The sequence below is a fragment of the Salvelinus alpinus genome, chromosome 1 (genome assembly GCF_045679555.1).
Source record: "Salvelinus alpinus chromosome 1, SLU_Salpinus.1, whole genome shotgun sequence".
Classification (NCBI taxonomy): domain Eukaryota; kingdom Metazoa; phylum Chordata; class Actinopteri; order Salmoniformes; family Salmonidae; genus Salvelinus; species Salvelinus alpinus.
In genome coordinates this window covers 19,613,183-19,625,903 of record NC_092086.1, presented here as the reverse complement: position 1 = coordinate 19,625,903, position 12,721 = coordinate 19,613,183, and the positions used below count along the sequence as shown (strand labels likewise).

Below are 12,721 nucleotides of genomic sequence, written 5' to 3'. Positions count from 1 at the left end.
TATGTTGCCATACAGTCTATGTTACCATACAGTCCATGTACCATACAGTCTATGTACCATACAGTCTATGTTACCATCCAGTTTTTGTACCATACAGTCTACATAGAATACAGTCTATGTACCATACAGTCTATGTACCATACAGTTTATGTACCATACAGTCTACATACAATACAGTCTACGTACCATACAGTCTACATACAATACAGTCTACGTACCATACAGTCTATGTACCATACAGTCTACGTACCATACAGTCTATGTACCATACAGTCTATGTTACCATCCGGTTTTTGTACCATACAGTCTACATAGAATACAGTCTATGTACCATACAGTCTATGTACCATACAGTTTATGTACCATACAGTCTACATACAATACAGTCTACGTACCATACAGTCTACATACAATACAGTCTACGTACCATACAGTCTATGTACCATACAGTCTACGTACCATACAGTCTATGTACCATACAGTCTCGGAGGATAAGAATTTCACTGTAACCTGTGATTACATCTGCAAGCCTATGAATGTGTGTAATACACTCATCTTATCTACTTTGTTACCTAGTGTGCACCAGAGATTAGACCAGACCATGGTCATATGTCAAAGGCATATGGAGGTGCCCTTGATTTGCACTGGGCATTGTCGTGTTTGCACTTTTGGGACTATTGCATTAATTGATCCCATAGTACCAGGCAAGCTAAATCACGCACACAGACATACACCTGTCCTGCACTGGTTGAAATAACGTTCTTATTCCAATTCACCACCTGTTCACGTGTTGTATTACTATTCTGAGACACAGACCTCCCTACCCCCTCTTTTCTCGCCTCCTCATCTTTCCCTTCACCACGGTGCAGATGCCATATTCCCAAACGAGTCAGCGAGATTCCAGTTAGGATAAACTAGGACAGGACACCTTAAGCAAGATGGCGCTTCCCCTGTCGCCAGCTAAAGTGACGCTCCGATAGTGCAATGAGTATTGAATATATCCTAGGGAATATAGCGAGGATTCTGGATAACTCTGTGCAGCCTATTCCATCATGTTGCATTGATCTACTCTAAAGACAGAGGAAGAGCATAACTTGACTTGGAGAGTAAGATTGCCACTGGACGAATGCCAAGGTATTTGTACAGTCAGAGACAAAACCTAAAACGATGTAGCCTAAATAACGGAATCACGTCGATAAAGCAGCGCGATAAAGCAGCGGTGTTCAATTTTCTGGCTCATCATCATCAAACTGGTTGGATGACGGAGAAGAAAAGCGTGGGACGGGAGATGCCAATCTATCGTGTTTAATCATCCGTCAGTCAAGTGAATGCCTGCGGTATCAAATTCAAAAACAAATACCGACGGCAATGTTTGTCAACATATGTTTATTGATCCGATGTGAAGGATGCGCGCACTGCGTCTCAAGGGTGTCAATGAGAAATAGCCTAAAATGCAGCGTTTAGTTTGACTAGCATACAATCCCTCGGCTAAATGTGCAATAGTCAACATCTGATCTATTTCCATGTTGTATTTTGGTAAACCCTGTCTGCTGCCGTCTCAAGCCTGAAGAAGAGGAGAGGATGTCCGTGGCTCTCACCGTGACGGTTATGTCTTCAGCGTTCTTTAATCCCACTTTTGCCTTCAGTTCCCATTTTGACTCAGGTACGTGTCGATCTCAAACGGACATTTAATGTGTGTGTTGTGTCATGTGTGTTTCATCTAATGTCTGTGTCAGAATGTGTATTGTCAGTATTGAATTTGAAACATAATATTCTTCTTCATCCTTCATCACCATCATCATCAGGTCCCTCCTATATGTTGAATCATTGTGTGTTTAAACTCTGCTACTGGTCCTTCAGCTCCATGTGAAGGATATGGATGTGGATCAGTCAACAACAGCAGCTAGATCAATATACAGTAGCCAGTGTGCTGTTGGCAGCCTTTATAGCCTGGTTGTGTGTGTGTAGGTCTGTGTGTGTTGCTATTTTGGCAGTCTTCTTCTCCTTTTCTATAAGACCTCCAGCAGCACCCCTTTTTTTTGCCTCTTGGAGCAGTTTCCATGGCAACCCGAGGGCAGGGTGGCATGTTGTTATTTTAGAGGAACGCTGAGGAAGCTGGGATGAAGGGTAGTGTGTGTGTGTGTGTGTGTGTGTGTGTGTGTGTGTGTGTGTGTGTGTGTGTGTGTGTGTGTGTGTGTGTGTGTGTGTGTGTGTGTGTGTGTGTGTGTGTGTGTGTGTGTGTGTGTGTGTGTGTGTGCTGGTGTGTGCGTGTGTTTCACTACAATGCTATTGCCTGCCTCTCTCAGCCTGATCCGCAGTGGAGAAAGGCAGCTCAAAGCCAACCTAGCATGCAGACCCCTGCAGGTGTGTGTTTGTGTGCGTTTGCGTGTGTATGCTTGTGTGTCAGCCCAGCTTAGCCCAGCTCAAACCTACTTCAGTTCACTGGAGACCTCCCTCCCTGACTCTGGCTCTATGGCTTGTTGTTGAAAGTACAGTAGTCTGCCTGTCTGCAGTGTTTACCCAGAGCTCAGGGCAACTGGACAGGGCAGAGCCACCATGGACTCTGGCTACTAGAGCCAGCATGATGGGCAGGAGCACTCAGGTGCTGCTGTGTTGGGGGAGAGGAAGAGAGCGGAGGAAGAGAGGTGTGAGGGAGGGAGGTGTGTGAGGAGAGAGACAGTAGAGGGGGAGAGGAGGAGGGGGAGGGAGGGAGGGGGGGTGGAGAGGAGGAGAGAGAGTAGAGGAGGGAGGGAGAGGAGGAGAGAGAGTAGAGGGGGAGAGGGAGGGAGGGAGGGAGGGAGGGAGGGAGGGAGGGAGGGAGGGAGGGAGGGAGGGAGGGTAGAGGAGAGGAGGAGAGAGGGTAGAGGGGGAGAGGATGGAGGAAGGGAAATTGGGATACCTAGTCAGTTGTACAACTGAGTGCATTCAACTGAAATGTGTCTTCCACATTTAAGGAAGGGGAGTGTGTGCAGACAGCCTCAGTGAAGAGTTGAATTAGAGCAGAATAAATGAATGGGAGGTAGAATAAACAGGATTGAGGTTTGTGTGTGTGTGTGTGTGTGTGTGTGTGTGTGTGTGTGTGTGTGTGTGTGTGTGTGTGTGTGTGTGTGTGTGTGTGTGTGTGTGTGTGTGTGTGTGTGTGTGTGTGTGTGTGTGTGTGTGTGTGTGTGTGTGTGTGTGTGTGTGTGTGTGCGTGTGTGTGCATTGAGAGCATTGAGTGTCCCTGCACTTGGCTGTGTGTGCTCAGCATATAAATGAGGTAGCCCTGAGGACCAGCCTCCTACAGCTCACTCTGGTCGCTGCATACAGGATCTCTCTTTTTCTATTTTCCCGGACCGGTCACTAGTGATATGGGGTTTCAGTACCCCATGCTGTACCTGCCACTAGTGATATGGGGGTTTCAGTACCCTACTCTGTACCTGTCACTAGTGATATGGGGTTTCAGTACCCCATGCTGTACCTGCCACTAGTGATATGGGGGTTTCAGTACCCTACTCTGTACCTGTCACTAGTGATATGGGGGTTTCAGTACCCTACTCTGTACCTGTCACTAGTGATATGGGGTTTCAGTACCCCACGCTGTACCTGTCACTAGTGATATGGGGTTTCTGTACCCCATGTTGTACATGTCACTAGTGATATGGGGTTTCAGTACCCTACTCTGTACCTGTCACTAGTGATATGGGGTTTCAGTACCCTACTCTGTACCTGTCACTAGTGATATGGGGTTGCAGTACCCCACGCTGTACCTGTCACTAGTGATATGGGGGTTTCAGTACCCTACTCTGTACCTGTCACTAGTGATATGGGGGTTTCAGTACCCTACTCTGTACCTGTCACTAGTGAAATGGGGTTTCAGTACCCTACTCTGTACCTGTCACTAGTGATATGGGGTTTCAGTACCCTACTCTGTACCTGTCACTAGTGATATGGGGTTTCAGTACCCTACTCTGTACCTGTCACTAGTGATATGGGGTTTCTGTACCCCATGCTGTACCTGTCACTAGTGATATGGGGGTTTCAGTACCCCACGCTGTACCTGTCACTAGTGATATGGGGGTTTCAGTACCCTACTCTGTACCTGTCACTAGTGATATGGGGTTTCAGTACCCCATGCTGTACCTGTCACTAGTGATATGGGGTTGCAGTACCCCACGCTGTACCTGTCACTAGTGATATGGGGGTTTCAGTACCCTACTCTGTACCTGTCACTAGTGATATGGGGGTTTCAGTACCCTACTCTGTACCTGTCACTAGTGAAATGGGGTTGCAGTACCCTACGCTGTACCTGTCATTAGTGATATGGGGGTTTCAGTACCCTACTCTGTACCTGTCACTAGTGATATGGGGTTGCAGTACCCCACGCTGTACCTGTCACTAGTGATATGGGGGTTTCATTACCCTACTCTGTACCTGTCACTAGTGATATGGGGGTTTCAGTACCCCACGCTGTACCTGTCACTAGTGATATGGGGGTTTCAGTACCCTACTCTGTACCTGTCACTAGTGATATGGGGTTTCAGTACCCCATGCTGTACCTGTCACTAGTGATATGGGGTTGCAGTACCCCACGCTGTACCTGTCACTAGTGATATGGGGGTTTCAGTACCCTACTCTGTACCTGTCACTAGTGATATGGGGGTTTCAGTACCCTACTCTGTACCTGTCACTAGTGATATGGGGTTGCAGTACCCCACGCTGTACCTGTCACTAGTGATATGGGGGTTTCATTACCCTACTCTGTACCTGTCACTAGTGATATGGGGTTGCAGTACCCCACGCTGTACCTGTCACTAGTGATATGGGGGTTTCAGTACCCTACTCTGTACCTGTCACTAGTGAAATGGGGTTTCAGTACCCTACTCTGTACCTGTCACTAGTGATATGGGGTTTCAGTACCCCACGCTGTACCTGTCACTAGTGATATGGGGGTTTCATTACCCCATGCTGTACCTGTCACCTGTCACTAGTGATATGGGGGTTTCATTACCCCACTCTGTACCTGTCACTAGTGATATGGGGTTTCAGTACCCCATGCTGTACCTGTCACTAGTGATATGGGGGTTTCAGTACCCCATGCTTTACCTGTCACTAGTGATATGGGGTTTCAGTACCCCACGCTGTACCTGTCACTAGTGATATGGGGGTCCAGTACCCCATGCTGTACCTGTCACTAGTGATATGGGGTTTCAGTACCCCATGCTGTACCTGTCACTAGTGATATGGGGTTTCAGTACCCCACGCTGTACCTGTCACTAGTGATATGGGGGTCCAGTACCCCATGCTGTACCTGTCACTAGTGATATGGGGTTTCAGTACCCCATGCTGTACCTGTCACTAGTGATATGGGGTTTCAATACCCTACTCTGTACCTGTCACTAGTGATATGGGTTTTCAGTACCCTACTCTGTACCTGTCACTAGTGATATGGGGTTTCAGTACCCCATGCTGTACCTGTCACTAGTGATATGGGGTTTCAGTACCCTACTCTGTACCTGTCACTAGTGATATGGGGTTTCAGTACCCCACTCTGTACCTGTCACTAATGATATGGGGTTTCAGTACCCTACTCTGTACCTGTCACTAGTGATATGGGGTTTCAGTACCCCACGCTGTACCTGTCACTAGTGATATGGGGGTTTCATTACCCTACTCTGTACCTGTCACTAGTGATATGGGGTTTCAGTACCCCATGCTGTACCTGTCACTAGTGATATGGGGTTTCAGTACCCTACTCTGTACCTGTCACTAGTGATATGGGGTTTCAGTACCCCACTCTGTACCTGTCACTAGTGATATGGGGTTTCAGTACCCTACTCTGTACCTGTCACTAGTGATATGGGGTTTCAGTACCCCATGCTGTACCTGTCACTAGTGATATGGGGGTTTCATTACCCTACTCTGTACCTGGCACTAGTGATATGGGGTTTCAGTACCCCATGCTGTACCTGTCACTAGTGATATGGGGTTTCAGTACCCTACTCTGTACCTGTCACTAGTGATATGGGGTTTCAGTACCCCACTCTGTACCTGTCACTAGTGATATGGGGTTTCAGTACCCAACTCTGTACCTGTCACTAGTGATATGGGGTTTCAGTACCCCACGCTGTACCTGTCACTAGTGATATGGGGGTTTCATTACCCTACTCTGTACCTGTCACTAGTGATATGGGGGTTTCAGTACCCCACGCTGTACCTGTCACTAGTGATATGGGGGTTTCAGTACCCCACTCTGTACCTGTCACTAGTGATATGGGGTTTCAGTACCCCACACTGTACCTGTCACTAGTGATATGGGGGTTTCAGTACCCCACGCTGTACCTGTCACTAGTGATATGGGGTTTCAGTACCCCACGCTGTACCTGTCACTAGTGATATGGGGGTTTCTGTACCCCACGCTGTACCTGTCACTAGTGATATGGGGGTTTCAGTACCCCATGCTGTACCTGTCACTAGTGATATGGGGTTTCAGTACCCCACGCTGTACCTGTCACTAGTGATATGGGGGTTTCAGTACCCCACGCTGTACCTGTCACTAGTGATATGGGGGTCCAGTACCCCATGCTGTACCGGTCAATAGTGATATGGGGTTTCAGTACCCCACGCTGTACCTGTCAATAGTGATATGGGGTTTCAGTACCCCACGCTGTACCTGTCAATAGTGATATGGGGTTTCAGTACCCCACGCTGTACCGGTCAATAGTGATATTTGGGAGGTAGAGTAACCTCCATATTTATCATGGTGTACATGACACCTTTCTGATTTGCGCATGTCTAAGTGGACTAATCCATTGTGTAGGCCGTGGGGATGGAACAGTCTAAGTTGACTAATCCATTGTGTAGGCCGTGGGGATGGAACAGTCTAAGTGGACTAATCCATTGTGTAGGCCGTGGGGATGGAACAGTCTAAGTGGACTAATCCATTGTGTAGGCCGTGGGGATGGAGCAGTCTAAGTGGACTAATCCATTGTGTAGGCCGTGGGGATGGAACAGTCTAAGTGGACTAATCCATTGTGTAGGCCGTGGGGATGGAACAGTCTAAGTGGACTAATCCATTGTGTAGGCCGTGGGGATGGAACAGTCTAAGTGGACTAATCCATTGTGTAGGCCGTGGGGATGGAACAGTCTAAGTGGACTAATCCATTGTTTAGGCCGTGGGGATGGAACAGTCTAAGTGGACTAATCCATTGTGTAGGCCGTGGGGATGGAACAGTCTAAGTGGACTAATCCATTGTTTAGGCCGTGGGGATGGAACAGTCCATCACACCAAGACATGTTCTACTGAAATGGTATATGGTTATATTGGTCAGAAATGGTTTATTGTAATCTAACAGCACCTGTTTGGCACTTAAAATACTCACCCAGCGCTTGTTCCTTTACCCTTCCTTTATCTGGATCTCCAGTAGTTTACACATCTAAGTCAAATATATTCCACAGATCTGACTTCCCCTTTCCCTCCTGAACAACCAGTAAACATTCCCCTGTTTTGGGTTTGTCACGTCCTCTGCATCCGTTTTGCTGTTACGGTTATCTGAGTTTATAACCAATTTATTGAGGTGATTATGATATGCAATAAGTCATGCCCTATTGTCATAATAGAGAGAGCAAGGGTTGAGGGAATAGGGAATGAGGGATTTCGGTAAGAGAACTTTTCAGTCAGAAATGGCTATGATTATGTTTCAGCTTCAGCAACATGGACAGCGTGATTAACACTGTTGATGTTCTGTGGTGGTCGCTGCAGCAGGGAGGACAGAGAGACAATGGGTGCTTGTCAGTCTGAGTCAGGCCCGGGACAATCAAATCAATAGCGTTCTGAATTCCTCTAGTCATTTGTGTTTTAATTATGTAATCAAACAGTGTGCTTAAACCATCTGACAAGCGTAGTGAATGTAGTTGATTTGACTGTTTGTTTTGCAAAAATACACGTTTAAAAATGTAGATCAATCGATTTCGACCAATCTTGGTCAACCAACATTTTTATTTTAGGGACAGCCCTAATTTGAACCCAGGTCTGCTGTCCTTTATGCTGTTCGGTGGCTGGCCTCAGCCTGGCCTGACTCTGGTTCTAACCTCAGCCTCGCCTGGATCTGGCCTCAGCCTGGCCTGACTCTGGTTCTAACCTCAGCCTGGCCTGGCTCTGTTTCTAACCTCAGCCTGGCCTGGCTCTGGTTCTAACCTCAGCCTGGCCTGGCTCTGTTTCTAACCTCAGCCTGGCCTGACTCTGGTTCTAACCTCAGCCTGGCTCTGGGACTCTGGTTCTAACCTCAGCCTGGCCTGACTCTGGTTCTAACCTCAGCCTGGCCTGACTCTGGTTCTAACCTCAGCCTGGCCTGGCTCTGTTTCTAACCTCAGCCTGGCCTGGCTCTGGTTCTAACCTCAGCCTGGCCTGACTCTGGTTCTAACCTCAGCCTGGCCTGACTCTGGTTCTGGCCTCAGCCTGGCCTGACTCTGGTTCTAACCTCAGCCTGGCCTGGCTCTGGTTCTAACCTCAGCCTGGCCTGGCTCTGGTTCTAACCTCAGCCTGGCCTGACTCTGGTTCTAACCTCAGCCTGGCCTGACTCTGGTTCTAACCTCAGCCTGGCCTGACTCTGGTTCTAACCTCAGCCTGGCTCTGGGACTCTGGTTCTAACTTCAGCCTGGCCTGACTCTGGTTCTAACCTCAGCCTGGCCTGACTCTGGTTCTGACCTCAGCCTGGCTCTGGGACTCTGGTTCTAACCTCAGCCTGGCTCTGGGACTCTGGTTCTAACTTCAGCCTGGCCTGACTCTGGTTCTAACCTCAGCCTGGCCTGACTCTGGTTCTGACCTCAGCCTGGCTCTGGGACTCTGGTTCTGACCTCAGCCTGGCCTGGTTCTGGTTTGGTCCTAAGCCTGGCCTGGGACTCTGGTTCTGGTTTGGTCCTAAGCCTGGCCTGGTACTCTGCTTCTGGCCTCAGCCTGGCCTGGCCTGTCCTGGGACTCTGGTTGTGTCCTAGTGCTGGACATTATTATGTAACCCCGCCACAGTAATGTGATTGTGTAATTTGAGGTGAAAAGACACTCCCGTCTCGATCTTGCCTGGGAAATCATGGGTGAAAATACTTGGGCTTGCATTCCAAATGGCGCCCTATTCCCTATATAGTGCACTAGTTTTCACTAGAGCATGTAGTGCAGTTTGTAGGGAATAGGGTGCATTTGGTACACGTTCTTGTTCACGGTGGTTAACTGAGGATCGCTCTGGGCTTTCCCTCTAATCAAATTGGTCCATTGGCGTTTTATTGCTGTGGAGAGGGTGAGCTTTATAAACTCGTAGGAAGGGCTTGTATTACTGTGGAGAGGGTGAGCTTTATAAACTCTTAGGAAGGACTGTTATTGCTGTGGAGAGGGTGAGCTTTATAAACTCTTAGGAAGGACTTGTATTACTGTGGAGAGGGTGAGCTTTATAAACTCTTAGGAAGGACTTGTATTGCTGTGGAGAGGGTGAGCTTTATAAACTATTAGAAAGGACTTGTATTGCTGTGGAGAAGGTGAGCTTTATAAACTCTTAGAAAGGACTTGTATTACTGTGGAGAGGGTGAGCTTTATAAACTCTTAGAAAGGACTTGTATTGCTGTGGAGAGGGTGAGCTTTATAAACTCTTAGAAAGGACTTGTATTGCTGTGGAGAGGGTGAGCTTTATAAACTCTTAGAAAGGACTGTTATTGCTGTGGAGAGGGTGAGCTTTATAAACTCTTAGGAAGGACTTGTATTGCTGTGGAGAGGGTGAGCTTTATAAACTCTTAGGAAGGACTTGTATTACTGTGGAGAGGGTGAGTTTTATAAACCCTTAGGAAGGACTTGTATTGCTGTGGAGAGGGTGAGCTTTATAAACTCTTAGGAAGGACTTGTATTGCTGTGGAGAAGGTGAGCTTTATAAACTCTGAGGAAGGACTTGTATTACTGTGGAGAGGGTGAGCTTTATAAACTCTTAGGAAGGACTTGTATTGCTGTGGAGAGGGTGAGCTTTATAAACTCTTAGGAAGGACTTGTATTGCTGTGGAGAGGGTGAGTTTTATAAACCCTTAGGAAGGACTTGTATTGCTGTGGAGAAGGTGAGCTTTATAAACTCAGGAAGGACTTGTATTGCTGTGGAGAGGGTGAGCTTTATAAACTCTTAGGAAGGACTTGTATTGCTGTGGAGAGGGTGAGCTTTATAAACGAACTATGTTTTCTAGAATGTTGAGTAGCTTCCGAGGTCAACAGAGGTCAGAAGAGGTCACGGCCAATGTTCCCTCTAATTTGTTTCGATATTGAACAAATTTCAGGTCTGCTGAGTGCAAACTTGAACAGCGCGCGTTTACTGTGAACACTGAGGCTGTACCCGCTTTAAGTTTCAGTTGTAATGGTGGCCAAGCTATTTGATCATAATGTAGGCCTACCAGAGTGGCCTACCATCAAAAACAATGGAGAAAATGCATCCCATAACATTTTAACATGGAAATAGCTGTTCTATCATTCAGCCAGTAGCAGCCAATGTGTGGTGTTCAATGTGGGACTACATTCAATGAGACTTTTTTTAAATCATGCAGAGCTTGACATTAACCTGTTTATCCATTTGTCCTTCAGACAAGGACGTGACTGAAAATGTTGTTGTGGTTTTGGATTCAAGAAACCCCAAAATAAAATGCATTATTATTCCCATACCATTATTACAGAGAATCAGACACATTATGCTACCCTCTGCCTATTGGCTACTTAGCTTATTCAAGCCTGTCTCAAAATACAACACTGCCCCTTTAAGACAGAAACAAACTCTTTACCTGACTGGCATTTTAAAGATGTCTAGATATGTAGACGTTTTGTGCTCTTGTAGGAAGCAACCACTCCCCCATTGCTGACTACTAATGATCTGTAACTGGGCTAATAACTCACTAACTAGTAAAGGAGATGAACACAATGTGCTTAAGTGGCTACATGCAGCTCTCACTTTGATCTCGAAACAAGCGCATCTACTCACGACCACAGCTGTAAACGCAGTCCAGTTCAAGGTAAATGACACAGATCCATATATGGCAATGGTCTATTTGCATATAGGCCTACTGCAACTCTGATTGGCTATGCCGCACAGGTCTGTGTAGAGTACCGACCGAGTCGTAGGATTCTATTGCAGTCTGGAATCCTACTCCTATGCGTTCAGCCCACAACAACATCTCTTCAGTATGTTGCGTTGAAAGTGGCTAATATTGCATTGATTCGAGCGCAATTGCCACAGTAAAGGGAAACGGTGATAGTGTTAAGAGAGAAAAGGAAAATGGGGAGCTCCTCTCTCGCGCGCAGGCACTATTCAGAGGACACCTGACTACTTTTGAAAAGTCTCGCTCATTTTTCAAAATAAAAGCCTGAAACTATGTCTAAAGCCTGGTCACAGCCTGAGGAAGCCATTGGAAAAGGAATCTGGTTGATACCCCTTTGAATGGAAGATAGACGGTCCCAGGAAACACAGATCTTTTTTTTTTAATATCACTTCCGGGTTAGATTTTTTCAGGTTTTCACCTGCATAATAAGTATTGTTATACTCACAGACAACTTTGGAGTGTTTTCTATCCTAATCTGTAAAATATATGCATATTCTATGATCTGGGCCAGAGAAAATGTCCGTTTACCTTGGGAACGTTATTTTATGAAGAAAAAAAAAAATCTGACCCCTAGCGCTAAGATGTTAACTGACAGGGAGAAGTCTAGAAGTTCAGACGGTTAGTACCATCCAGTTTCACTCCGTAAAGATAAGGGTGTCAAACATACGGCCCGAGACCCACCCTCTCTATCCTCCTCCTGTCCTCCTTTCCTCCTCCTCTCTCTCCATCCTTCTGTACCCCTTCTCCTCCTGGGATGGTGTGAGATGCAGGCACGCCGCCTTCACCCCCCAGCAGGTGTCAGAGCACAGCTGCAATAACAGGAAATAAACCACACTCTGCTGATGTGTTAAATACTGTATGGGCTCTGAGCTGACACACACACACACACACACACACACACACACACACACACACACACACACACACACACACACACACACACACACACACACACACACACACACACACACACACACACACACACACACACACACACACACACACACACGCACACACGTGCAAGCCCATGGCCACACGCACACACAGAGGAATCAGGACTCACAGTAGTAGTGGGTGGATTAGTGCCAGCGTGCCGTGCTGTCTGTCTGTCATACCTTCACCAAGCCATGTTCACCTCACCCACATCACTGAGAGAGACGGTGATGACTTCATACCTTCACCAAGCCATGTTCACCTCACCCACATCACTGAGAGAGATGGTGATGACGTCATACCTTCACCAAGCCATGCTCATCTCACCCACATCACTGAGAGAGATGGTGATGACTTCATACCTTCACCAAGCCATGCTCACCTCACCCACATCACTGAGAGAGACGGGGATGACTTCATACCTTCACCAAGCCATGCTCACCTCACCCACATCACTGAGAGAGACGGTGATGATGTCATACCTTCACCAAGCCATGCTCACCTCACCCACATCACTGAGAGAGATGGTGATGACTTCATACCTTCACCAAGCCATGCTCACCTCACCCACATCACTGAGAGAGATGGTGATGACTTCATACCTTCACCAAGCCATGCTCACCTCACCCACATCACTGAGAGAGATGGTGATGACTTCATACCTTCACCAAGCCATGCTCACCTCACCCACATCACT

At 47.2% G+C, this 12,721-nt stretch overlaps 1 protein-coding gene across 1 annotated transcript in view; it reads left to right on the top strand.

Moving 5' to 3' along the window:
• Positions 1-865: 865 nt before the first annotated feature.
• aatka (apoptosis-associated tyrosine kinase a) overlaps positions 866-12,721 on the top strand; it is a 104,562-nt gene continuing 92,706 nt past the window's right edge. The window contains exon 1 of the mRNA XM_071393316.1: positions 866-1,663. Coding sequence (XP_071249417.1) covers positions 1,582-1,663 — 82 coding nt within the window. The 5' untranslated portion in view covers positions 866-1,581. The remainder of the gene's footprint in view (positions 1,664-12,721) is intronic.